Source organism: Cordyceps javanica, chromosome 5, assembly GCF_051103115.1.
Source record: "Cordyceps javanica chromosome 5, complete sequence".
NCBI classification, from domain to species: domain Eukaryota; kingdom Fungi; phylum Ascomycota; class Sordariomycetes; order Hypocreales; family Cordycipitaceae; genus Cordyceps; species Cordyceps javanica.
In genome coordinates, this window is record NC_139299.1 from 1,835,828 (window position 1) to 1,859,285 (window position 23,458).

At 55.5% G+C, this 23,458-nt stretch overlaps 5 protein-coding genes across 5 annotated transcripts; 3 read left to right on the forward strand and 2 right to left on the reverse strand.

The window, feature by feature from the left end:
- Positions 1-954: 954 nt before the first annotated feature.
- V2A60_007790 (uncharacterized protein) lies at positions 955-2,750 on the forward strand (the record flags this gene model as incomplete). Its single annotated transcript, XM_083259072.1, has 2 exons — positions 955-1,167; positions 1,245-2,750. The coding sequence occupies 2 exons, from the start codon at positions 955-957 to the stop codon at positions 2,748-2,750; spliced, it is 1,719 nt and encodes a 572-aa protein (XP_083115198.1).
- A 4,515-nt stretch (positions 2,751-7,265) lies between these two features.
- Positions 7,266-8,978, forward strand: V2A60_007791 (uncharacterized protein; the record flags this gene model as incomplete). The annotated part of the gene is made up of 1 exon (XM_083259073.1): positions 7,266-8,978. The coding sequence occupies one exon, from the start codon at positions 7,266-7,268 to the stop codon at positions 8,976-8,978; it is 1,713 nt and encodes a 570-aa protein (XP_083115199.1).
- Positions 8,979-9,902: 924 nt separating this feature from the next.
- On the reverse strand, positions 9,903-11,834 carry V2A60_007792 (uncharacterized protein; the record flags this gene model as incomplete). The annotated part of the gene is made up of 1 exon (XM_083259074.1): positions 9,903-11,834. The coding sequence occupies one exon, from the start codon at positions 11,832-11,834 to the stop codon at positions 9,903-9,905; it is 1,932 nt and encodes a 643-aa protein (XP_083115200.1).
- Positions 11,835-18,942: 7,108 nt separating this feature from the next.
- Positions 18,943-20,806, forward strand: V2A60_007793 (Ppx/GppA phosphatase family-domain-containing protein; the record flags this gene model as incomplete). The annotated part of the gene is made up of 2 exons (XM_083259075.1): positions 18,943-19,046; positions 19,141-20,806. The coding sequence occupies 2 exons, from the start codon at positions 18,943-18,945 to the stop codon at positions 20,804-20,806; spliced, it is 1,770 nt and encodes a 589-aa protein (XP_083115201.1).
- A 141-nt stretch (positions 20,807-20,947) lies between these two features.
- V2A60_007794 (uncharacterized protein) lies at positions 20,948-23,110 on the reverse strand (the record flags this gene model as incomplete). The annotated part of the gene is made up of 5 exons (XM_083259076.1): positions 20,948-21,312; positions 21,372-21,714; positions 21,783-22,114; positions 22,180-22,294; positions 22,406-23,110. 5 exons carry the CDS (start codon positions 23,108-23,110, stop codon positions 20,948-20,950), a joined length of 1,860 nt encoding a protein of 619 aa, XP_083115202.1.
- Positions 23,111-23,458: the final 348 nt, after the last annotated feature.

Genomic DNA, 23,458 nt, shown 5'->3' on the forward strand with positions numbered 1-23,458 from the left:
AAAGTTTAATACGTGTCCCCTGGGCTGGTGCTGTTAGAGAAGGCGAAAAGGAACAAGGAAAGCAAGTAAAGCAGGGAAAGCGCCTTGGATTGTGTGGCTTTTGCTGATTTCGAGTCTCTTGACATGTCGCCAACGACGGCCGCATTACTCAGTACCTTTTGACCAGAGAATAGCGAATAGATTAATAGCATTGCGTGAAGGAGGGAGGCTGTGACAAATAGCTATTAGAAGAATGCGCCAAAATAGCTCTCAAACGGACAGGTTTTAATTAAATATAAAGCAGAACCCCACAAAAAATTAATAAAATTTTCGCGCTATAATGGGTCTTTATGTTATTAATGCCTAGTTAATCAGGCTGAGATAATGTCCGGCGTGGAATGATTGGCCTGAGCCGACACGCGCTAGCATCTGGATAACTCTTACCTGGTCAACCTCCGACCATTTTTAGGCCAGGAGACGCGGTACCCATCACCGACTGCAAAGTCGGGCTGTAAGATGTTTGGCAGGACGAACGAAGTTACTCTTTTTCTATGCACCGGCTATTGAAGTTCAAAACTCTCATCCTCAGATTGCGCCGCGTCCTAAACAAACGCCGCCGAGCAGGAGCACGTGCTCGAGAGCTCCGCGACGTTCGTCTTGCACCCAGTTCTCTCACCTTGAGATTGCTAACTTGACTCACCGCCATCCATATCCTCACGCAAGGCCGCGCATCTTGTTCTTTTCAAAATCTTTCTTCTTTTTCTGTCCGCAGCGGACGCGGAAATCTCGTGCGAGGCGCCCTCGGCTGCTTGACCAGCCCTGCCGCGCGCTGACCGCCAAGAGACGTGCTTCAACGTGCTGTTCCGTATTCCAAAGCAAACCTGAGCATTTTCTTCGCATCATAAACATTTGTTTCCTGTTTTACATGAAAGTCAAAAGCCAATCACACTTACGGCTACAATAACAAAGCCAGCCATGGCGCAGCAAGGACCGCCGGTCCAATATACACCGACGACATTTAGTTTTCCGTCACCAAACTTGCAAACACCGCACCTGCAAGCATTTCAAGATGCCGTGACCCATGCTAAGAATGTTATGCGGGCATACGAACCTGCTGTGCTGCGTCAAGCTATCCGCGAGCTATGGGAGACGGCAGTCGTCGGATCCGATTACCACTGCTCCTTTCTTGTAAGTCTTCAATTTATACCGACAAGTCACAAGCCTCACATCAAAGAGACGTGCTAACGGGTGGAAATGGAATATAGTGCAGCACCATGTTTCACAGAGCCCCCCCGGCCACTCTGAGTCGCACTGTTGAACAGCACGGCGCCCGTCTTGTCAAGAACTCGGCGACCCAGATCGCGAAGCATCTCAAGTCGGAAGATTTGGACTCCATTGCGCATTTACTGATGCCCAAGCTCAGCCCCGAGTTCCTGGACAAGGCCCTCTCGTTGCGCCTCGAGTCTATCCAGGCGCAGCAGCTAGTCAACGCGCTGGGCAGGGCTGAGCGTCTGGGATACGACGTCCGCGATGTTGTGACCGGGAACCAGTCTGGCCCGGCGCGGCATGAGAGGGTAATCCCCACGGCGAATCCAATCCCCGCACCTCCAACATCCATGGTGGCGGCAGCGTCGCGAGCACCGCAAACACCGCAGCAGGCAGCGCCATCCTCGCCGGCAACACATTCACTTCCGCCCGACGCAGAAGTCATAAGGCTCGGTATTGCGTTCTGCGACCGATGCAACCGGCCCTGCGGAGGGCCCAAAGCACTGCTTTCGCATCAAAGAAGCGGTCTTTGCGGATCGCAACCGGTCCCGCTCGAAAAATTTGGACGCCAGTTCTGCTTGTTCTGCGGCCAGCGCTTTGTCGGAAACGGTGGACTGTTATATCACATGAATAACCGCGTCTGTGGCCAACACACAGATGACCATGCCGATGTGTTGATGAGGCTCTTTCGGGATGCAGAAAGCGTATGGAGGCAGAAACAACCGATAGGCTCGGCAAAGAGTGATCGCCCTGTCACGAGCCCATCGACGCCGCGAGCGGCAGAAGATAACAAAGACCCGTACGCTCACCTTGAACCCAATGCACGTCTCGCCCTCGAGGTAGCATTGAAAAGGATTGAGCACCAATACGCGGAAGGGCAGAAAAAGGCAATGCATCTTCCACCTGATCTTCAGAGAGCCGAGTTGGCCCGTTTGAAAAACCTCTACAGCAACAAGACGAGCACAACTCGCAAAAAGTTTGGCATCAGGTTGCGTGAGCGGCGAACAAGAGCAGAGATTGAACACGAGCGCGGTCGTCTGCTCAGCTCCCGTCTGAGCACACCAGCGTCGACGGGGGACAGGGCTCGCTCAGAGATGGCGGAATCTCCTCTGTTGACAAGGGGGCGTGCCAGCTCAGAGGTCGACGGGCATACTACGTCGACTGGGGAGCGTGATAGTAAGAGCAGACAAGGGACGCCAAAAGGCGAACCTGCCACTGAGATGGGCAATGATGTTCCCATGTCGACGGGAACCGGCGAGCGTACGGGCCCGATACGGCTCCCTGCGGCGGCCCCCGCAGCATCGCAACCAAATATGCCGGGGCCTTCTGGGGCCGTAGCCCGGCCAGTACCCATGTCGATCGCTGGATCATACACGAAACCAATCCAAGCGCCGACTGCGCCGCTGAGTAAAGCGCAAGACAGCGCCCCGATCGAAATTGATGACGACGGCAACGAGTCTGCAACAGAAATGGATGTTGATGGACATGAGGACGGAACGGACTAGGAGGAGACTCACGGACCACAAGGAGGAACAGCCATGGAAGTGGGGAGCTGGCTCGCAGAATATTGGTAGGTTGTGACGGGGCCAAATATGAAATGCGAAGCCGACACATGATGTGGCATCGATACAACCATGACTGCATGGCGCATTTGACCGTCTAGCGCATTGGTTTCAATTCAGTATTGTGCTATTTACTTCCTACGATACCACTACGACTTATTTGGGAGCTGGGAGCTGCTATGCAACGGACCCGGAGAGCCGTAAAACATGGTGCAAAATGTCTTTTGATTATTCTTATTTCATCATTCTTATTTTTTTTTTTTTCGCCTGAAGAGGGTTATCACTCTACCTGAGGTTGCAACACGCTTGAGCTTCAGACATTCCGGGACAGAGCAAGACTCGGGCGGGATGATGCGGGGAGTTTCTGGATTCCCTTTTCATTTTTACATTATTTTTGGCTTGTTTAAAAAAATTTGACGGCGTAAACTGAGCATCTACAGCATTGCAATGGGACCAGTGTTGCACTCTTTGGGCAGGACGGGCGGGCTGTTGTCTAGTCTAGACCACGTTGGCGATTGATATTATTCGCTAGCACAGAAACTAGCTCTCATTTTTTTATTAAAAGAAATTTTGCAATGACGATTTCGAAACGTGCACTTGACTAGAAGAGGCGCCGCCCGTCCAATGTTCTTTTGTCCTGGGGATTTTATTCTTTTCTTGTTTGGAGGAAGCTCTCGGTGACGTGCAGTATCGTATCTCAGTGATGCGCCATTAGGACGGGAACATGAGTCAGTATGGGTGAGGGGTGGCGTTTTGATCCTGTCCAAGACTGGCCAGAATAAAATGGAAACGGGACAAAGAGCCGAGAGGAGCGAACGCTCGAACTGGGTGCGATGAGATGAAAAAGGGAAACAAGCTGGGTGCGGCTTGGACAAAAAACGCAGCTCGTCAGGCGGACGAACATGAAACGCCTTAGTGGCTTCTGTGGCAGGTTAGGTCCGGGTTGTGTTTCTGTTTCTGTGAGTGTGTGTGAGCGAGCGAGTGAGCGAGCGAGTGAGTGAGTGAGTGAGTGAGTGAGGGTGTGTGTGTTGGTTATGATTTGTGTGAATGAAGGGCAACGACTTGATAGGTCGAGGGCTGAGTAAAAGAGCTAAAGAGAGTTTAATTTGATAATTAGAAAGCAACCCTCCCAAGATGCAGAGGACCTATCAAAAAGATGCAAAATAAGATTTCAAATGTAAAAATTAACAAGACAAAGATTGCCGCTCTTTCCGTCGGAATGGAAACCACGTCTTCCTCTTGCTTTTGCGATCAAGGTTTCGCCGTGTCTCACTGGCTGAATGCGCCGCGTTCATGCCGACACCTGTAAGCGTAAACTCTACGGGGGCAGAGGGCGCTGCGCGGCGTCATACTTTTTGATACGCGACGACAGATTGTAGGAAAAAAGGGAAGACGTGCGGTCGCGAAAACGACAAGATGGAGAGAAGACGGAGACAGAGACAGAGAGAGATAGGGAACCAGCAGCCGGCAAGGGACGGAACAGACTTTCCCGATAACAGTCATGCCAGTGTCTCTGAGCGTACAGAATAGTTGCATTCGGCGTTTACTCAATTGTTGTCGGTACGATGACCGCTACTACTCTCTCAAAGCGAGCCCTTCTTCATCTGGACTGGTCGCCTCTTTGTCTTCAAAAGGTCCAGTGATCAAGTGCTACTGCAACCACCCCAAAGTTGCCGGGCATTATGGATCCCCGAGAGCCACATATCGTACGCCAAGTTTGCGTCGTGTAAGTCGCTTGCCAGGTTTGCCAGGGTTGGGGGCCGCGAACTCACCGCTCATCAACCAGAGACCTGATGGTGAAGCGTATGCGAGGCTAAAAAAAAAGGCCATTCATAGTCTAATAGCACGCAATGTTATCAATGGAAATAAAGGACGATTTCCGAATTATGGAAAGAAACAAAAAGGGGAGCTAGTGAACAAGGTTCCCACACATCAACGTCCGCGCGCAAGACGATGACTGCCGAGACCCTCTTCTTCTTCCTCTTCTTCTTCTTCTTCTTTTATTAGTTTTGTTCTAAAAAGACATTATTATTATTTGGTTTGGCTCACTCCCCCGCCCGCTCACGTCTGTCTGTTTGCCCCGGCGATGCCGCCACAAGCCGGCTGCAACGTCCTTGCCTACTGAGTATTCGTTTAGCTTCCCCCTCCTCCCTAACTAGTTACCATGCAAGCTTCCGAATTGCTCGCTGTCGAAACTACGCCACAGCCACGCATGCCGCCCAAACCACTACGATTCCGAGTCTAGCGAGAGGAGGGGGGGCAAAAAGGGAAAGAACCACTCCCTTTTCCTCACCCACCCCTCGCTCGACCTTCAAGAAGGATGGAAAGAAACTGTCGAAACTCTCGGGCAGGTGAGAGAAAAAAAAAAGTGAACCAAGTCTGCGCTAATAAGTTTTTGGTCGATGAAACAGACAGAGTTGTCACTGGTCAGCCTTTAATTAGCCGGGGAGGGCGCGAGCGACCACCGCTCCTGGCTCATTTATCCCGGAAAAGGTAACCTGTCACAACCTTGCGGCAGCCTCGCTTCTGATGTAGATGAGCGCTCAGGCCCTATTCCCTGTATTTTGTGGAACAACGTTGCAGATAATAATCATCACTAATGGCGTAGATGGAAGCCGATTTGATGGGGCTCAGAAGACGCATTCGATAACAACGTACGATACATCACACAATGGCCAAGCAGAACGAATTGAAGACGCCGGTCAGCGTCCTCTTTCTTTTTGTGGTTCAACTCTAGGTTTTACTAGCTCTGTAGTTTCAGCCTCGTCCACCTTGTTTTCCTCTCAGCCTAGATAAGTTTGCATTTGACGAAAGAGCAAGGAGATATGGAAGACGGGGAGGAGAGGGGGCGGGGGGGGGGGTTCGCTCGGAGGTGGACCAGGCCCGGCTCCGGGGGCGTGATGAAACCCGTTGGACCCACCCACCCGTTCACCGACATGAACCCGGGCCAAAACCAAGCCAGACCCAGGGCGGCCCGCGGCGATTGAGACACAAGTCTCGGCATGTCGCTACCGCAATGGGCAAGGTGGGAGCGGTTTTGGCTCCTCTTCGAGGTTAGGAGGAGAGAAAAAAAAAAGAAGGAGACGCAGCAGTGGCGGACGGCCGACGACGACGCCCACGACGCCCACGAAAGCAAGCGGTCGAAACGCTTTGGTCTCTAGACGCACATGGCCCAGCCAGTCCGTCCTCCAAAACGCACAGGAGCGGAGTTGTGGTTCCCCCCGTTTTGTGTTCGTCGTTTGCTTCAGCTCGGTGCAGAGAAGGAAAAAACGACAAAGGACAAGAAGAACAATGCGTCGCCTATTACCTGCATATGCCCCATAGCCACCCCTTCTTCCCTTTCCTCGCTTTGGCAATCCCCCCTTCCCCTTCCATGCTGGGAGTGAAGATCATGGGTCGAACCATCTGCCAACTCACACGGCACTCGTGAGAAACTCGCGAACCCGCCCCAACGCCAAAGCTACCCTCCCGCTTTTCCCCCCCAAGTACTACTTCCCACAAGGCCAGACAGACTTGAGAAAAAGAATTACCACCTTGACCTGCATTGGCTCATCTCGACGGCGTCTGTAGCCCTCTCTCGTGACCCCCTCCTCCCCCCTCCGTCGCTAGACCGCCCCTCTGCGCGTAAGCAGACTAGTTTGAGATGGTGACAGGTTTTCTGGATCACGCAAAAGGCTGCGTTATAAAAGGAGAGCAAAAGAGAAGAAGAGAAAATACGGAGATGCAGTAAAAAAAAAACCAAGGGCCAGTCCCTGGTCCCTGCACTGCGTCGATGGGCGTTGACACGGGTCCAAGCTTTGGTGTAGATCGCGAAAAAAAAGACCCGTCTCACGTGGAATGCAAGACAGAGTAGCAGGCAAGGGTATCCTTGCTATTGACTCTTTGTTTCTTCTTCCTCTTCTTCATTTCTCATACTTTTTAATTTGTTTTTAAAGTAGTCTAGTGGGTGATCCCTTGGCCGGACAGTCGGGAAAACTCTCTTCTCTACACCACTCTCCCACACACACACACACACACACATACTCTCTCTCTCTCTCTGTTTATCTCGTTCTCTCCTCTTTCTCGCGTAACTAGTTGCCGGCGTCCATCAGAGACACACCCAACTTCCGAATATTCCGTAACAGCAACACCTTGCGAGACAAGGAGCAGGATACTCGGCTGGGCACAAATTGCAATAGACTCGGCATCAAACAAATTCTACCCCGTGGGGAAGTGGCTGATTATTTCCGTCACTTGTTGAACTGGACAACAAAATCCCAAGGAATCGCTGATTCCGGTTTCTGCCCACCCCCCGGCGAAACTTTGTTTTTTCGTACACGAACGTTCTTATCTATCCATCCGGACATACATATATATCACACCCCCCATCCATGAGCGCCTTCTTCCCTTACATACCAAGCTAATACGAGTATGGCAAAAGAAGAAAAGTCACCCCAAGGAGCAAAGAAGAGACAAGGAATGAGACAAGAAACGGTGCTGCAGACGGCATACCTTCCGGGCAAGATACCTCCGGCCGCCGCTGCCGCCGCCGCCGCCGCCGTCATGGGGCCGCCTCGGTCCAGCAGCAGCACCACCACCACCACCACCACCACCAGCCAAGGCAGCCACCACCGAACGACAAGCTCCGCGTCCGCGATGCCGTCGCCGCTGCGGCCGCCCCCGCGTCCGCGCAGCCAGAGCACCTCGGCCGTGGGCGAGACGACCACGGTGCTCGTCGGGCGCCACCGCCAGCCGTTCGTCGTCGACCGCCGGCTGCTGTGCGCCGCGAGCCCATTTTTCCGGGACCGGCTGCAGCGGGAGACGCCCGCGACGTCCGCGACACCGTCTCCCGTCTCCGCGTCGTCCGCCTCTGGCTCCTCGCCACGCTCCCTGCCCTCCCACATCGGCGGCGGCAGCGGCAGCGGCAGCGGCAGCAGCAGCGGCAGCGGAAGTGGCAGGACGTACACGGACCGGCCTGTCACGCTGTGGCTTCCCGGCGAGTCGGCCACCATGTTTGGCCTCTTTGTCCAGTGGCTGCACGCGCCGCACTCGTTTCGTCTGCGCCTTGACGTGGCCACCGTGACCGGGATCGGGATCGGGATCGGGGCCGGAACGGCGGCGGCGGCGGCGGCGACAACCAATGACGAGTCGGCCGCGCAGCGGCTGCACTGGGCCCTCGTGCGGCTGCACCTGTTCGCCGCGCACCTGGGACTCCCCGTGCTGCAGGACCTGGCCATGGACGCCGTCCAGGACCTGTACCTGCGCCGCGACTGGGACATGGCCCCGAGCGTCATCGCCTACCTGTACACGCGGTGCGAGGCGCGCCACGCGGGTCGCCTCCGGCGCTGGGCCGTCGCCATGGTGGCCTTTTCCCTCGCCGTCGCCGAACAGGAGGAGCAGGGGCAGCAGCAGCAGCAGCAGCAGCAACGGCCCCGTGGCGGCGGCAGCAGCAGCAGCAGCTACCACCACCACCAGCGCACGGTGAGTGCGTCGTCGTCGTCGTCGTCGTCGTCGCCCACGTCCACGTGTACGTCCATTGCCCGCGACCCCGCCCGGCTGCACAGCATGCTGGCCGCGCTGCCCGAGTTCGCGGCCGACTACGCGGGCCACGTCCGGAGCATGCGCGGCGCGGGCCTCGACATGCGCTTCAAGAACCCGCAGCTGCGCATCCCCGCAAACGGCCTCCGCAGCGACAAGCGCGCCTTTGGCTTCCGCGAGTGCTCGTTCCACTCGCACCGCGCCGCCGTCGGGGAGGGGCCCTGCCCGCACGCGGCGAGCGGCGGCGGCCTGCCCACCGCGACCGACGCGAGCTTCAGGCTAGACTTGGGCCGTGGTGCCGCCGCTTCTGCTGCACCGCTGCCGCCGGTGGAGGATTATGATGACGATGATGAGGAGGAGGAGGAGAGGGATGAGGTTGACGAGGACGACGATAGGAGGCAGTGGGAAAAGGAATGGGCCGACGAGTTCCTGGCAATGGACGACGTGCGCGAGTACACGTGCGTGCCGAGGACGAGCGGCTGGAGATCCGCCGTGTCGTTTACGATGCCTCCCACGCCGAAAACGCCGCGGCCGCGACCGCAGGCGACGGTGGCTGATGGCAGTGCGAGCATAAGGCCGTTGGTGTCCAAGTTTGGCCAGCACGTACGCCTCGCGTCGCGGGACGGCTCGATGCTCACTCCTACGCCGGGGTAGAGAAAGGAGGGAGATGTAGCAAATCACATAACGTTATAATCAGTCTGTCACATATACAATTGAATCACGTCACAGCAATAAAGCCACCAGTGACTGAGTCTTTTGTGAACCGTTACTGTAAATTTTGTCGTTCTTTGACTTTACCAAGCCAAGGTAAAGTAAAAAAACAAGTAGAACTAAAATGGTAATAAAAAAAAGAAGGGGAAAAAAAAAACTCGTAAACATCGTAATCCTCATCAAGCAATCTTTTTTGCCGGTATTTTTCTCGTCTCGGTATTTGTCCAATCCCAGTATATAAAGAAGAAAATGAAAAAAAAATTAAAACCACAGAAAGAAGTCAGCCTCCCATCACCAAGCCTTTTTATGCAGAGCTTTTGCCAGCATCTCACTCAAGCTTGGTAAAATGTGGAGGCCGTACATTAACCAGAATAAGAAAAAAAAGATGATAGGATAAAAAAAAAACGAGCAGCGATAAACAGGCGCGCACGCGAGCGCACATACACACACATCCATCGCTCCTGTATGGAAGAAGAACTGGGGTGTCATCATGCAAGGTCATAAAAGTCGTCAAAAAAAAAAAAAAAAGAACAATGTAAGGATGGCTCCATGTTTGCTCACGCCCCTGATAGAGGGGCAAGGGCGAAACCTCTTCAAAGTTGGAATACTAAGTACCATACTCAAACTGACAGAGTGGTTTTTCCGGTCCAGTAGATAGAACACGATCCAGTGTGGCAACTGGCTCATATTTGTTGGAATAGCAAAAGGGTAGATGCAGCTTCAGTGCGGATTGTTCGTCCTCTGCAGGTCTGTTGATGTCCAGCGAGTGCGTCAATTCTTTATGTGAGGCTGTAAATGCGCAGGTAGGTAGATAGATGGTGTTATATTTTCTGTGTGTTTCCAAGTGTCGGCAGACCGCGATGCGATTTACTGTGGCGACTGCGAGCGACGTCGCGGCTCTTCGGCTTCTTCCGGGCGGTTGATCGACCGAAGACGATCATCAATGTACGCCAGGCGATTGGCCAGCGAGGCGTTATTCCCGCTGCTGTCTGCAGGGGCGGTGCCTTCCTGGACGGTGGCGTAGGGCCGGCGAAGGGCGCTCATCTCGATGCGCCCCGGGCTGGAGAAGCGGTTGGGGAACGACTGGCTGGTGCTGGCGACGACAAACGGTGAGCCCAGGCGCGGAGGAGCCTCCCGGAGTGTAGGCTGCGCGGTAATGGGGCCGCTAAGGGCCGCCACCAAGGGTTGCGGAGCGGCCTCAAAAAGCTGCTGGATGTTGGTGCGCGGCACGAAGAGCGTATCGCGGTCGCGCGACGATGTCGAACAAAACTCGCCAAAGGAGTGAGGGCCCTGCAGGCCGCCGTGGCTCTTGCTGGACGGGTCCGTCCAAAAGTCGGTGCCCAAGCTGGGACGCTTGCGCCGGCGGGGTTCCAGCACCGCCGGGCGCCGCTTCTGCGAGCTGGGTCGGCTCTCAATCAGCTTGGCTGGGGATCCCAGAATTCGGTTTCGGACCCCTGCCGTCTGGCTCTGGCGCACTGGCGCCTCGGAGAGGCCGAAAGGGTCCTCGAGCGTCGTGGACAGGCTGGGGCCGCAGCTCTTGACCACAAATGGCGAGCCCAGTGGCGCGCGCTCTTGAAGGGGTGCCGGCTCTGCGTGGAGAGAGGCCGGCGCCGCGGCGGTAGAGCTGGAGTCGTATCGCAAGGCGCCAAGTCTAGCCAAGGGCCCATGCGGCTGCATGGACTCACTCGTGCTCATGCTTAGAGACATGGCCATCTCGGATCCGGAAAAGACGGAGTGCTGATGTTTGGGTGGCGCTGAGCGCCTGTTCCAGTAACGGCTAGCTGTCTTGCCAAATGGCGTTGGGCTGTTGGCGTTGTAGCGATTGTTGCGCGCCGCTGAGCCGGTGCTGGTCTTGCAAAGCTCGCGAAGGTGGCCGCGAGTTGCTGCGCAGGTATGAGGCCACTGAGAAGCGGGACGGAGCGACTCGGCAGTTGGCGTCGTATTGCGGCTTCTTTGAGTTGGGGCAGAAGGTTTTGATCGTCGCCAACTTCGCTTGGCTTCACGGGCCACCCGAAGACACACTCCGTGAGGAGGTATGCCGCTCTTGCCGATGCGGAATGGGGTTACCTTGGGATCTTGGAGATACATCATATAGGTCGCCCACAAATGTTGGCTCATGGATCTGGTCCACGGTGCTTTTCTGGTTCTAATGGAGGTTGTACGGGGTTTGGTGGCGCGATGTGCGTCGTCAGCGGAAAGGAAGGTGCCGAAGCGGTCGGTATACTCGGTCTCGGGGCTAACGCATTGGCTCAGCTCCTCGGAGGCTACCGAGTATCGGCTAAAAAGTGACGACGTCGTCTGTGTCGATCGCGCGGTCGATGGCCGGCTAGATTCGTAGTCTGGGCTGGATTCAAGACTGCTGAGGGTGCTGTCAAGAGACCAATCCGGGAACTGATGTGGTTCGAGGAGAGGCACCACGTCGGGGGCTGGCGTCTTGGGCGGCGAAAAGGTGCGATCGGAGAAGGCCTGTCGCGCAGCGTGATAGAAGTCGATTGGTTGGATATGGTCAGAGATGGAAGGGTAGGCAGAGTCGATCATATCTTCGTCCAGCACAGTAGGCTCCTCGATGCTCGGTATAGGCACGTCAGCGGCCGCAACGGAGGCGAGAAACTGTTTGGTCGGCGCAGTGAGATTGGAAGCGGTTCGTTTGCGAAGGCGGAATCGGGGTCTGGTGGGCGATTGAGGAGGAGGAGGAGCAGCAGTAGAGGCTGCGGGGTCTGCAACGGTCGAGGGTTCAGGGGTGCTGGGGATATTTGAGCGCGACGGCTGAGCCGCCGAGGGGCGCAAGGGGCGATGCATGGCGGGGATGCAAGGTGGGATGGTATGCGAGCGACGCAAGCGACTTTCGGGGACCTAATGGTCAGGTATGGAGCAGAGGCGCTAGTTGTCGCGAAATGAGGACAACAATAAGCAAGTCTGACGCAGGCTCCGGTAGGAAAAAAGCAAGCTAGGCGAGGTAGAGGGATGGGTCGTGGAAGCGGTCGAAGAAGTAGAAAACTGTCTCGGAAAATATGGACTGAATCAGTCTACAGCGCGGAGACGGTTGGTTTGGTCGAAAAAGTGACGGGCGACAGCGACCGAGTCGCGGTTGGAACGTCGTTGATGGACGCGGAGAGGAAGTAAGTGCGCAGCTCGAGTGAGCCTAAGCAGCGGCGGAAGGCCTGGCACACATGCGCCTGTATATCTGACGTCGGATATGTATATCACGATGGCGTGCAAAGGCGATTCGGGTGTTTCTCGAGAGCGCGAGCAAGGCGCTGCGCGGGCAGGTGCGAGCGTGAGTCGCGAGTCGGGGAAGATTGCTCGCGATCAAGTCTGGTTGGGCGCGCGCGGTGGTGAGGCGATGGTGAGCGTTTGCGCTGGGCGACGGGGTGGCGCGCGCGCGGTCGTCGCAGATGTGAAGCCGCAGGTCGGAAAAGTAGCGATGAGGATTAAACGTTTGTAGTCGCCGATTGTTTCTGAATCCAACGAGAGGGGAAAGCAAAGAGGCGCGGTTATGGAATGGGCGCAAGAAGAAAAAAAGAAGGACTGGAATGGGGTGTGTGAATCGAGAGGGGGGGGAGGAGGAGGAGGAGGAGAAGGGCGAGAGAGAAGATGGAGAGGAAGGAAGGATGGGTCGTCGCAAGCGCAGGCGAGCGGGCATGGGCGAGGATACCTTGGCTTGGCCCAAGGGGAGTGCAGGGGATTCTCTAGGCCCAAAAAAAGTGACCTGTGTAATGTCAGAAAGTGACTTGTTCGGTGACATGATAGCGGCCGGACTAGGTTGTCTGCTTGTCTGTCGAGAGGTGTGACCAGCGCTGAGTGAGAGGGGCATGGCGAGGTACCTCAACCTGGTTAGGGAGGTACTTGTCGCTGGCAAGTAGGGTACCCCATCGAAAAACAGCGGTGGGCATTGAAGTTGCTTAGCTGGACCACTGGAAGTAAGTAAGTAGGTGCCTTGGGTAAGAGGTACCTACTCTTAGGTGGTTAGGTACCTAACTTAGGTAGGTCCCATGGTAAGGTAGTAGGTTCCAGGGTACATTCTGCCATGCTGCACTGAAAGCAAATACCGAGGTACCAGGGTACCTACTCTTGTACCTCTTCCCGCTACAACAACAACAACAACAGCGACCAGGGGGCTTCCACCAGGACGGTTCTGACTGGCAGCGTTTAGCGGGTCCTACCCACTGTAAAATAGCACTGGCACCCACCAGGGCAGGCCACTCAGTGAGGCCACCGCTCCCATCACCCCAAGTAATGCCATGATGCCTCAGTGCCTTTATTACTGGGCACAGCGCTAACCGTCCGCTGAGGCTAGCAGGGGAGGCCCTTTCCAGGTTCCACCACCAAAGCCACCGTCTTGCCTCACCAGTCGGAATCAAGACGGAGGCAAAAAGACGGTAGACTGTCGACGTGTCGACCGACATTGGCAACTTGTTTTTCTCTTTTCTCTTTTCTCCTCTCTCCTTTTTTTTCTTTGAATACTGGTCAATAACAAGAAAACTAATGTGCTACTGATATCAGTGCCCATAGAGTCCAGGCAAAATAATTCTGTGCACTTAGCCCTCTCCATGCTTCCCGCTCAACTAACCATTGACTTACCAGCTTCTCCCATCACGGATTAGCACAACGGGAACCGCGCCCGCTTCCCAGGGTCCCCTCTGCTACTACTGGGTAGTTAAGTGATAAGCTAACCTAGCGTTGCTGTAAATGCGGTGAACCGGGTCCCGGACTGCACGTCTGCAAGCCTCTCTTCCTTTTCTCCTCCTTCTCCTCCTCCTCCTCCTCCTCTTCCTTCTCCTCCCCCGGTCAAGGAATGAACTACCCCCCGGCCCCAAAGGTAATTAACCGCAATGAACCATGGATAAGACGTCCATCGATGACCTCCCCCCAGCCCAACGTGCATGCTGCACTCGCTCCGGGGAGTTGCCGCCGCACGCAAGAGGATCCTCCTCGCCCCCCCTCAAGTCCCCTTCTTTTCTTTCGCGGGGACCCTGAGAGCCACGTCCAGGGATTCATCAGGTTTCTCCAGAGACACTGTAACCGAGTCCTCGTTGTTTTGTTTCTCTCAAACAATATTTTCAAACAATATTTTTTTTTCTTTGGCGCCAGAGTCGCATTATTGATTGTCACGACACCATCAAATCACCACAGCCTCCATCACACAACTTCAACAGCTGCCTGTCCTTGCCTTGTTACTGGCCTCATCTGCCTGCTCGCAAAGACTGTCTGCTCGCATGTCCAAGCTTCGCTGTTTAATTTTACTCCCAAATTACCACCCCCAAACCTCCCAATGTCACTGATCCATCAATACCATTCATACGAGATCAATAACTCGCCATGAACTCTTTGGGGTTGCGCTCCCGTCCTTCCCGCCCCATATCCCACCGTTCATGCCGCATAGCGCCCGCCCGAACGTGCGCCACACCACCACTACACATCATCTGATGCCCCAAAATGAGCTGGGAATCTGACTACTTTTCATTCCTCTTCTCATGACTTTTCAACGGTGATGACAGGCAGAAGCAAGCTCGGCAGTCTACGCCTGCCGGGCATGCTGTTCTGGACCAATGACCCAATGGCCCAATGAGCCACCGAGCCAATCTACGTGACTACGTACGTGGCTCCTCGGATTCCATCATCGTCCGCCGCTGTCAAGCACGCACTGAGACCATTGGTGTCGAGCAGACCGGAAAAGAAAAACGAGTTGCGGGTACCCACCCAACCTTTTTCTCCTCAAGGACTCGGCATATGCGTGTCAGTTGCCCCCCCCCCCCCCCCAAGTCCATCAATATTGTCCCCTTGCCCGTTGCTTTTTCCGATTCCCTCGTGGCTACCTCTGAGCCGCTGACACCTGTGTCTCACCTCCGACAGCGGGCCAGCGCCAATGTTGCCGAAAGGGTTGCGACCAGAATGTCTGTGTGCTCAAGTAGTACTGAGTAGCAACCCGGGCAGGTGAATGATGGAGGGTGGGTGGCTGGTTGGCTGAATGGTCACAACCCGCGCAGTGCACCCCAAAAAGGACTGAGTAGCCAAGTAGATATGCCGAGAGTGGATGTAGCGAACCGATAGCTGTCGTGTGTGCCTCCGAATAGACTCATCCAAACTCTAGATGCATCGAAGAAGATTTTTTTTTCCGCTTCTTATTCTGTGGTGGTCATCGTTCCCTTAGTGGTAGCCGGCGCTTGGGCTGCTTTGGTCAGAGGAGAATAATAGAAATATTGTAATCAAGATCAAGTCGTTACCGTAAATCCGACCGAACTTGCAGAATTCTTCACGAGAAGCTCGTCAACGGCACGCCATCAAGGCATTGGCGCGCCCTCCAACGAGGAGGGAGGACAAGTCTGCACGCCAGAGAAGGGAAACGAAAGTGGGAATTGGCTGGTCTCTGAACGTCGTTAGGAAACGCGTCAGGCGCGAAAGCAACGCGTCATTAACGCGGTCGGTGCGGCGGGGCGGGGGGGGCGCAACCTCTAGCCACTAAAGAAAATGGGGCCTCGACACCATCTTTTGGACCAACCCGGGCCGTGCCTGTCGACGCCGAGGACAAGGTGGACAGCAGCTCGCTCATCAGGTGAAGCGAGCCATACCGACGAGATGAGTCTCTGGCATCGCCTTGCGTACATCCATCTTGGTCGCCGAAACGCATGGGGAAGCTTGTCGAAACTCCACAAGGATGGAACGAGACTACTCTGTACGAAACGAAAGGAAAGAGATGCAGCGAGCGTTCTGCCTCCATCCTGTACGCAAACCACTCGTTCCGCTGCCATCATCCTAAGTAGTAGCCCGACTGGCTGCCTCAGAGTAGTTTGACGTCGGGATATTGCACCTCAAAGTCGTCACACCACACCATCGCTTCGATGGCACCCTTTGTTGAGTGACTGCTTAACTTTTGTGGTGTGCGAGACGCCGGCGAGTTGATTGGACACTCACCATTCCTTGCCATCACGATGCATCCCGTCCCCCCGCAACCATTCACACCTTGGCTTTCTCGTCCATGCGGGCAGGAGGTGCGAGTCCAACGTCAAAGCCTCGCCGCGGGCCAGCCATCAAGCCATCTGGCCTCTTCCCGCGTGACAATACAGTGCAGCCAGACTTGGCGTCACGATATGCAATTGGCTGATCCAAGGGGGGGAAAGAACATGATGGGGTGTCGAGGGCACCCAAAAATAATAACAACGATGGAAAGGGCGAATGATTACCAGTAGCTGCATGTTGGGTTTCAAGGGGGCTGTGTCCGACAAGTCCCGCTCTCGGGCATGTATGCGTGATGCAACGAGGTTGCAATGTAGAAAGTCGGAGACGGCTTGATTTGCTCGCCGGCATTCTCTAATGAACCAAGCGACGGATATACGTTGTCGCAGGCTCTTGCCGACATGAAATGCATAGGTAATATCCATGACACAATTACACGAATATGCCGATGGCATTGATCGTGGAGGCCAGCGCTAAAGCGCATGGCGCTGAGCCAATACTGAGTATATTCGTCTGCCAATGTTGCGTCATCCATTTCATGAGAGGATAAGGCTACCCAGTACTTGTGCCGAATCGCCAACCACAGCCTTGGCAGTCGATATCCCCTTGAGCACTTTCTTGCTCGTAGTTTATTTTGGAGCTGTGAGGTAAGAAATTCGCCCTAAGTACTGACGCTGTTGTACTTGCCTGACGTAGCGGTCCAGAAACGAATGGTACTTTTATTTTTATTTTTTTTCCCCGTCGGTCATTGGCAAAAAAGTGGTCAACACTCAAAATATGATTGCTGAGTGACCAGTCGCTCAATGGACAACATGAAAGTCGAGACAAATGGGACAATATGAAAGTCGAGACAAATAATGACCAGTCTTTTTGCTACTTTTCCTAAGACAACAAAACTGAGCACATGATGCCTCAGATTGGCAAATCAGAACTCGAGTTGGGCGCGCTAACTACAAGTCTCTCGTAGGTAGTACTCAAAGAGCTTTTGCCTCTGTTGCCGAACACACAAGGTCGCGCAATTGACGGTGTGACGACGGTTGCCAGGTGCGATCAAGCAAAGTGTTTGGGGAAGGGTGAAAAATAAACAGTGCGCCATAATGGGAAGAGGTATCAAAACATTGTGGCCCGCGACATTGTTGTGGACAAGCCCATTGCTTTTGTCACCTCGAACTTGACCCCAACCCCGGTGGAAAAAGCTCGTTGACCCAGACAGCCACAGACAAGTGTGAGCCTTTTTTTTGGATTTTTTCGGTAAGTACTGATACCAGTAGTACAGAGTACAGGGGAGTGTTTGATGGTTGACGCCCAAAGAATTAATTGGATAGCAGCTGCAAGATACGATGCCCCCTCATCCCCTCTCCTCGTCGGGCCATGCAGCTGTTGGCCCGAATATTTGACTTAGACCTGCATGAAAAGTACGTGGGGAGGGGGGGGGAAGGGCCTTGCAGCCGCTCCTTTCCTTACCCAGTGCTTCTACCAGTAAGTATTCGCACAACCATAACAATCTGTAAGTACTTGTCCTGTCCTTGGGAGCTCGGACCAAGATGTGTCCCAGGACCAGGTCCCCCGCCTGTTGGGGTCGGTCCCCGGCGGCAAGGTACACGAAGCAAGTTCGAGATCGGGGAGAGGAGAGTGCACGCCTGCATGCGGACAGACGTGCTGGGAGGGGGTTTCGTGCCTTTATCAGCTCGATGGTATGATGTGCTGCGCGGCCTTGGGCCATTGACCACAAACGCTGCCCTGGTCCCATGTTCCGGTTCCATCATGCCCCTTCCAACTCAGTACTCTTCAGGTGGTCCCAAGCTACCACCTTTGCCAGGCGGACAAGTGGTTGGCGTGGTTGGTGAGCAAATGCCTGGTACAGGCAGTTTCCATCTACGGATAGGCGTATCGCCTTTGAATGGAAAATGAGGGGTTTTGTCGCCACCGGATCTCGGACGTCCGGGCCATTCCACCATTCGAGCGGCCCGTGTGGCCCCTCAACAACGCGGCCCGGGCCCCCTGGCAAGGTTATTCACGGATCGCTACGCGCCGTGGCGCAGCGGCTGGCAAGTCCCGGGGATCTCGTTCGTTAGCCAGTCGGTAGTAAACGAAGCAGATGGTTATCATGCGACCAAGAATCAACGAGGATTCAAAAATGAGGGCCGCGGCAAGGGTCGCTGGCATTCCTCTGTGCCCTGCGACTGGAGAAACAAAGATGATCCTGCAAAGTACCTATGAGTTTGCTACAAAGTACAAACAGCTTCCGATTATGCATTACTGCGCCACTTCAATAATGCAATCCGCGCTGAATTCGTCCTCATTTTCGTCTCTCCTGCGCTTCACATGTGCGCAAGTCGATAATTCAGTTGCTTCTCTCCGAGCAAGAGAGAGAGTTAGAAAGGGGGGGCCCAGAATAATGCCTCACCAATGTTTTCAGTTTTTTTTTTTTTTCCTTTGCCTAATAAATAGCTTCGCGGGACTTCTCTTCTGCAACAAAATCATTATTTAGCATAAAGGCAAGCTCTGCTATGCTAGCCACTTTCAGAGTCAGCGCCTGCCCCTTCCAACCCCCCACCAAGGTAGGCAGGCTGCTGGTCAACGGCCAAACCAATACGGGCACGGTTCTGTTCGCCAGAAAGGAGTCCGGAAAGCAGGTTTTCGCAGATTATTCTCTGACCGTGACTGTAAAGCCTTGACTGTAGCCTTTGTATGCGTGCCGCCGCTTGTAATACAGCGCTGTCAGCCCAATAATAAAAAACCGTTTTCGGTGCGGAGGGGCTTGCGATAGTTGCGCGACCCGCAATTCTTCACCGACCACAAGACGGGAAGCCTCACAGCTTTTCTCACCAGCAGTCAATTTTTCGACAGATATAGTCAGCCTCGCGCTTAGAGCCCTGATGACTACGCTCCTTCAAGCCATCGTCAGCTCTCAATTTATTTAGTCTTTTCGGCCGTCAACTCCGCCGCGGCAATGGCTGTCACGGATGTCGTCACCATCGACAACTTGTCGGCCAAGCTGCCGCAATGGCGTCCTGACGCTGCCAGCCATCTATACGCCATCGTCGACATGGGAAGGTAGCCATTCTCTCTTGCACCACCTCCGTCTTTACCTCGTACTTCTTTTTTTTGTGTTCCGCGATGCTGACGTCGCCGACAACGTGATCATTAGCAACGGCGTCCGCTTCTCCATCACGTCGCTGGCCCCTCCCCTCTCGCGGCTGCTCAGCCCGCTCTTCTCCACGCGCGCCGGCATCTCGCTCTTTGACGCGCTCACGCCGTCCCCCGACGGCGGCGGCGGGGGGCTCGTCTTCCCCGAGCAGACCGTCGCCGACGTGGCCGCGGCCGTGGCCAGCTTCCACCGCGTCGCCGCCGCGCACGGCGTGCCGCAGTCGCAGGTGCGCATCTTCGCCACCGAGGCGATGCGCCGCGCCGACAACGCCGGCGACGTCCTCGAGGCCATCCGCGCCGCCACGGGCGGGCTCGGCGTGCAGGTGCTCGCGCCCGAGGTCGAGACGCTCTGCGGCGCCGTCATGGGCACCCGCAGCAGCCTCGTCGGCGTGCCCGGCGGCGCCCTCTTCCTCGACCTCGGCGGCGGCAGCGTCCAGATGACCTGGGTCGACACCGCCACGCCCGACTACATGTTCAGGGCCGCCACGGCGGGCTCCAGCATGCCCTACGGCGCGGCCAAGCTCATCCGCATCCTCGAGCAGCAGTCCGCCGAGACGCAGCAGTCCGAGATTGGCACCCTGCAGACGGCCATGAAGTCGGTCTACGACAACCTGTGCGCCCAGTTTCCGCGGCTCATGGCCATCAGGGACGCCCATGAGCGAGGTGAGCACGCCACTGTCGATGTCTACATGTGCGGCGGCGGCTTCCGCGGCTACGGCACCATGCTCATGCACGACGATGCCATTAAGCCCTACCCCATTCCTTCCATATCCACTTACACTGTCGACGGCGCCAAGTTCAAAGAGACGCAGCGCATGCTGAACATCAATGCCGAGCACACTGGAAAGATTTACGGTTTGTCGAAGCGGCGTCGCAGGCAGTTCCCCGCTATCGTCCACGTTGTGGAAGCTTTCATCGCCGCAGTGCCCAACATTGGCCGTGTCACGTTCAGTGGTGGCTCTAATCGGCAAGGTGCTCTGCAGATGGTGCTGCCGCCCGAGATTCGGGAAAGCAACCCACTCGAGGTACTGGCCAATATCGATCCCGTCGACAGACCCATCCTCGATGCCGGCCTGGAGCTCCTGCTATCCAGTCTGCCGGATCCATCCATTGTCTCAAAGATGCCCACCATCCTCGCGCCAGGCCTCGGTTATCTCTTCATCAAGGAGCTGTGGACACGCGCCGGTCATGAAGCAGACACAAACGCCTCCATAGCCCTTCACACCTCCATCATTCGAGATCCGGGCAGCCCAGGGCTGACGCACTTGTCGCGCGCTCTGCTGGGTATCGCCCTTGCGACGAGGTGGGGCTCGTTCCTTTCACCCGCCGATGCGCAGCTCGAGCAAGGCCTCATTGCCATCATCAGACGCCATGGCAGTGAAACTCTCTTCTGGAACCGGTATCTGGGTGCTGTGGCTGGTGCGATTGCCGAGATCCTGCCCTTCTCTCCCGCCTCTGTCGATGAGCTCAAGCGGGCGGTGGAATTCAAGGCGGAGATTGTGCAGAAAGAAGACTGCCGCGTGGTGAAACTGACCATCGGTATTGCCGGCGACTACGCAAGACGCTTGGACGAGGAAGCACTTATTGGCAACATCAAGGCGGCCACCAAGAACAAGGAAGAAGGAGGCCCCAAGAAAGTGATTGTCACGATTTTGAAGCGCGCGTAATGGTAAAGCAAGATATATTAACATTCAAAAGACCGCTGGGGAGGTAGCTAACTATTTCAGCCACGCTATACGTCGTCATTCTCGTTTTGATTGCAAATGCCAAACAAAGTCATCAAGTCGTGAACAAAGAAACATAGCCTCCTAATCGTCATCATCATCACATTCGTCATCATGTCGTGAGCCCTTGGACTTGCTTGACTTGGGGGTGCGCCGACGAGCATTTAGCTTCTTAAGCTCGTGGTTGACAACCAGAACGGCCAGCAACTTGTCAATCTCGTTGGATGACCCCTGGACTCGGGAGTAAAAGCCCTTGCGGGACTCAAAGAGGTGCTTTGCAGTCATCTGAAGAGCTTTGCTCTTGTACGCCTTGCTGGGGTACTTGGAGGTGAGCCAGTCAAGAGACACTTCCAGGCTCTTCTTGGTGCGGAACTGATAGTGGTAAAAGGTGGTCATCAGAGGGAAGACCATGTCTGACATCCATCGGTACAATCTACCGTGCTCGGCAGCTGCGAATGTGTGAGTGATTGTCGCCAGCAAGTTGTTCAGTTTGGGTGACTGTGCTCACCGATGGGGTCAAATTCATTGCACTCCTTGGCAAGTCTGCTCATGTGCTTCTTGAAAGTGGCCAGAGTCTCGCGGTAGATGAGGATGAGCTGCCACAAGCTAGCCCAGATGGCGAGACGCTCATCGGGCTTGGTAGCGCCTTGCTGTGCGAGAATCTCGTCCAACTCCTTGAGGATGTCGTGCTCAATGAAACGTACACCTTGTCGGGCAATATTTCTCAAGCGTGCCTGCACCGAGAGGGGTAGGCTGACAAACTTGTTGGTCGGGTCACGGCACCAAAAAGCATCAGTCTTCCAGATGCGGAAAAAGCAGTTGAGCTTGTGCACATTGCTCACGAGGCGATGCTGTCATGTGTCAGTCGCATTCTTGCAGCGGTTCGAGAAAAAAAAAGAAAACAAGAGAAACTACTCACTCTCGGAAGTCCCTCGCCGTCTTGGTGGTAGGCGAGCATGAAGCTCTGGAGAGCGTACCTGAACTTGGTTGTGTGCTCACGCTTGATCTCCTCTTCGACCCACCCCTGCAACTGGCCGTGGCTAGGGACTTCATCGCGGGGAAAGTCTGCCAGACGAAGACCTCCCGTCTCGTTGGCGTCTTCTTGTGGGCGGTATGCCTGCACAGTGACCCTGAGGGGTGTGGAAGAGGAATCCTTGGTCAGATAGAGGAGGATTTTTTTCGGGTTGCCAGTGTGAAAGCGTGGGCCATGGCACATCATCTCTTCCTCGGCAGCATCCTCGGACCAGATGTCTAGGAGCGGGACGGGTTAGTTGTGGGGTGCTCATCGGCAGCAGGGGTGCGGAGCCGATCCGTACCTGGGATCCTTCCAATCACGGGCCATGTCATACCGGGAGTGACACGGCTGCATACCAGGTGGGAATGGTCGGGGAAGGCCTTCCGGCACGTGGGACACACACCACTTTCATGACACTGCATTGGGTGTAACGGGCGTGTAAGTCAGCAAAAGCCGCGCAGAAGTGGTTTGGGCAGCGAAGCAGATGGCTTGCATGCATGCGGGAACGGTGGCGACCAATGACTTACACGAATCTTGGAGACACGACAGGGAACACATGCACCGGACTTGCGTACGTCCGCCGTCTGCATGGGATCCTGGAGCTGGCGGTGCCTCTTCTCAACTTCATTACTGGCACGGCGCCGCTTGAGACTGGCAGCCTCCGGCGACTTTGCATCATGCAACTGGACGTGGCTTGGGTACCCAACAGGCAGATGCTTAGGGGATGGCTCGACCTGGGGGTAGGTCCACTCGTCATCGCGCAACTTTGCCTCGCTCAGCGCAATCCTGGCATGGTGAGCATCGTGCACGGCGTCGAGGACCGACGAGGAGGAGCCAGAGTGCTCGGATGGCGAGGCGCTGCCGGCGGGAACCAGCTCCGGTGGGGAGTGGCCAGAGGTATAGTCGGACGGAGGGGACGGGGCCTCCTCGTCGTCGGACGAGCGAAACGAGGCATTCATCCTGTAAAAGTCGGATTGGAGGGACTCGAGGGAAAAGGCATCAATTGGGTACGAGTCTGCGGCGGCGAAGTCCTTGGACCACTGGTAGTAGTCCTCGGGCAGCTGCCAGTCAGACTGGGTGATGGATGAGGCAGAGGGGAAGGAGCTAATGTCCTGGGTGTCCTGGTAGTAGGAGTTCCAGTCAAAGACCTGGTGGAAGAGCTCGTCCTCGTCGGAAGCGGGAGGAGAGGAAGGGATGCGGGAAACAGCTCGGCTGCCTCTATACGACTCCATCTCGTCAAGAAGAGCTAGGACCCGGGGCAAGCCGTGTGTAAGTCACGGGGGGCTAGGGAACGGGGACGGGGGGGGGGGGGGGGGGGGGGGGGGGGCAAAGCCGGTGGAACTCTGTGTCTTCGATTGCGCCGCGGCCGCGTCTTAGCTCCCGTTTCTGCTCCGGTTTGCCTCTTGTCTTTCTGCTTTGGGACGGAGAGTGGTGCTGCTCCTTGCAGTAGCCTTGCTTTGCTGCTGAGGAGGGGGGCCGCTCTCACCGAGAACGACACAACGGGAACCCTTGCTTTTCGGGAATGGGGGAAGAGGCAGATGGCAGGGTGGCTATAGTAATCTGGTGGTATGGCACCAGGA